The sequence below is a fragment of the Montipora foliosa genome, chromosome 9 (genome assembly GCF_036669935.1).
Source record: "Montipora foliosa isolate CH-2021 chromosome 9, ASM3666993v2, whole genome shotgun sequence".
NCBI lineage: Eukaryota > Metazoa > Cnidaria > Anthozoa > Scleractinia > Acroporidae > Montipora > Montipora foliosa.
Window position 1 is genome coordinate 21162213 of NC_090877.1, and position 765 is coordinate 21162977.

Genomic DNA, 765 nt, shown 5'->3' on the forward strand with positions numbered 1-765 from the left:
CGAACGCAAAAACAGAAACAAAATCGGATAATACGATAAAAAGTAAAAGAAAATTATTTTTTTTTTTAATAATTACCACACATTACCAGCTTACAGTACTACCCACATAAATGCAATGCGTGCAGGGATGGCGCAGTGACGAGAGCACTCGCCTCCGATCAAAGTGGCCCGGGTTCCATTCCCAGACTCAACCATGATGTTTTAAAAGTTCTCCGTGTGCAATTTTGAGAACTTTGAAAACGGTTACCTCACGAGTGACCCTAAATCAAGAAATTCACGAGCAAGTTCATATGAATTCTTTACTTATTATATACTCAACAAAATCACCCCTTCTCTTCGTTTCCATATCAACTTCCGTATTACACTTTATGACCTCTTTTGCACTCTATAACCTTATGATTTATGCGCTCTTCATTGACCAATCAGAAACGTGATATTTTGTTGAGTCATGAAAGGTAAAGCATAAGCATCATTCAAAATTTTTAATTATCATTGCTTATCATCTTCAGAGCCAGCGATGCCGTGACTGTGATAGAGCCTTGAAAATTCACCAGCTCTGTTCTCCAGTAACTTTGCAGGCTTGTCAAATTCCACTACACGTCCGTTTTCCAGAACTAAGACTCGATCATAATCAATGACAGTATGCAATCGATGCGCAATTGTGATGACTGTACAATCTTTAAATTTCGTACGGATTGTTTCTTGAATCAATTGATCCGTTTTGTGATCAACGTTCGCCGTTGCTTCATCCATGACGATGATTTT

At 38.2% G+C, this 765-nt stretch overlaps 1 protein-coding gene across 1 annotated transcript in view; it reads right to left on the reverse strand.

The window, feature by feature from the left end:
* Positions 1–489: 489 nt before the first annotated feature.
* LOC137971564 (ATP-binding cassette subfamily C member 4-like) overlaps positions 490–765 on the reverse strand; it is a 9396-nt gene continuing 9120 nt past the window's right edge. The window contains exon 5 of the mRNA XM_068818371.1: positions 490–765. This exon is cut by the window's right edge and continues 659 nt beyond it. Coding sequence (XP_068674472.1) covers positions 490–765 — 276 coding nt within the window.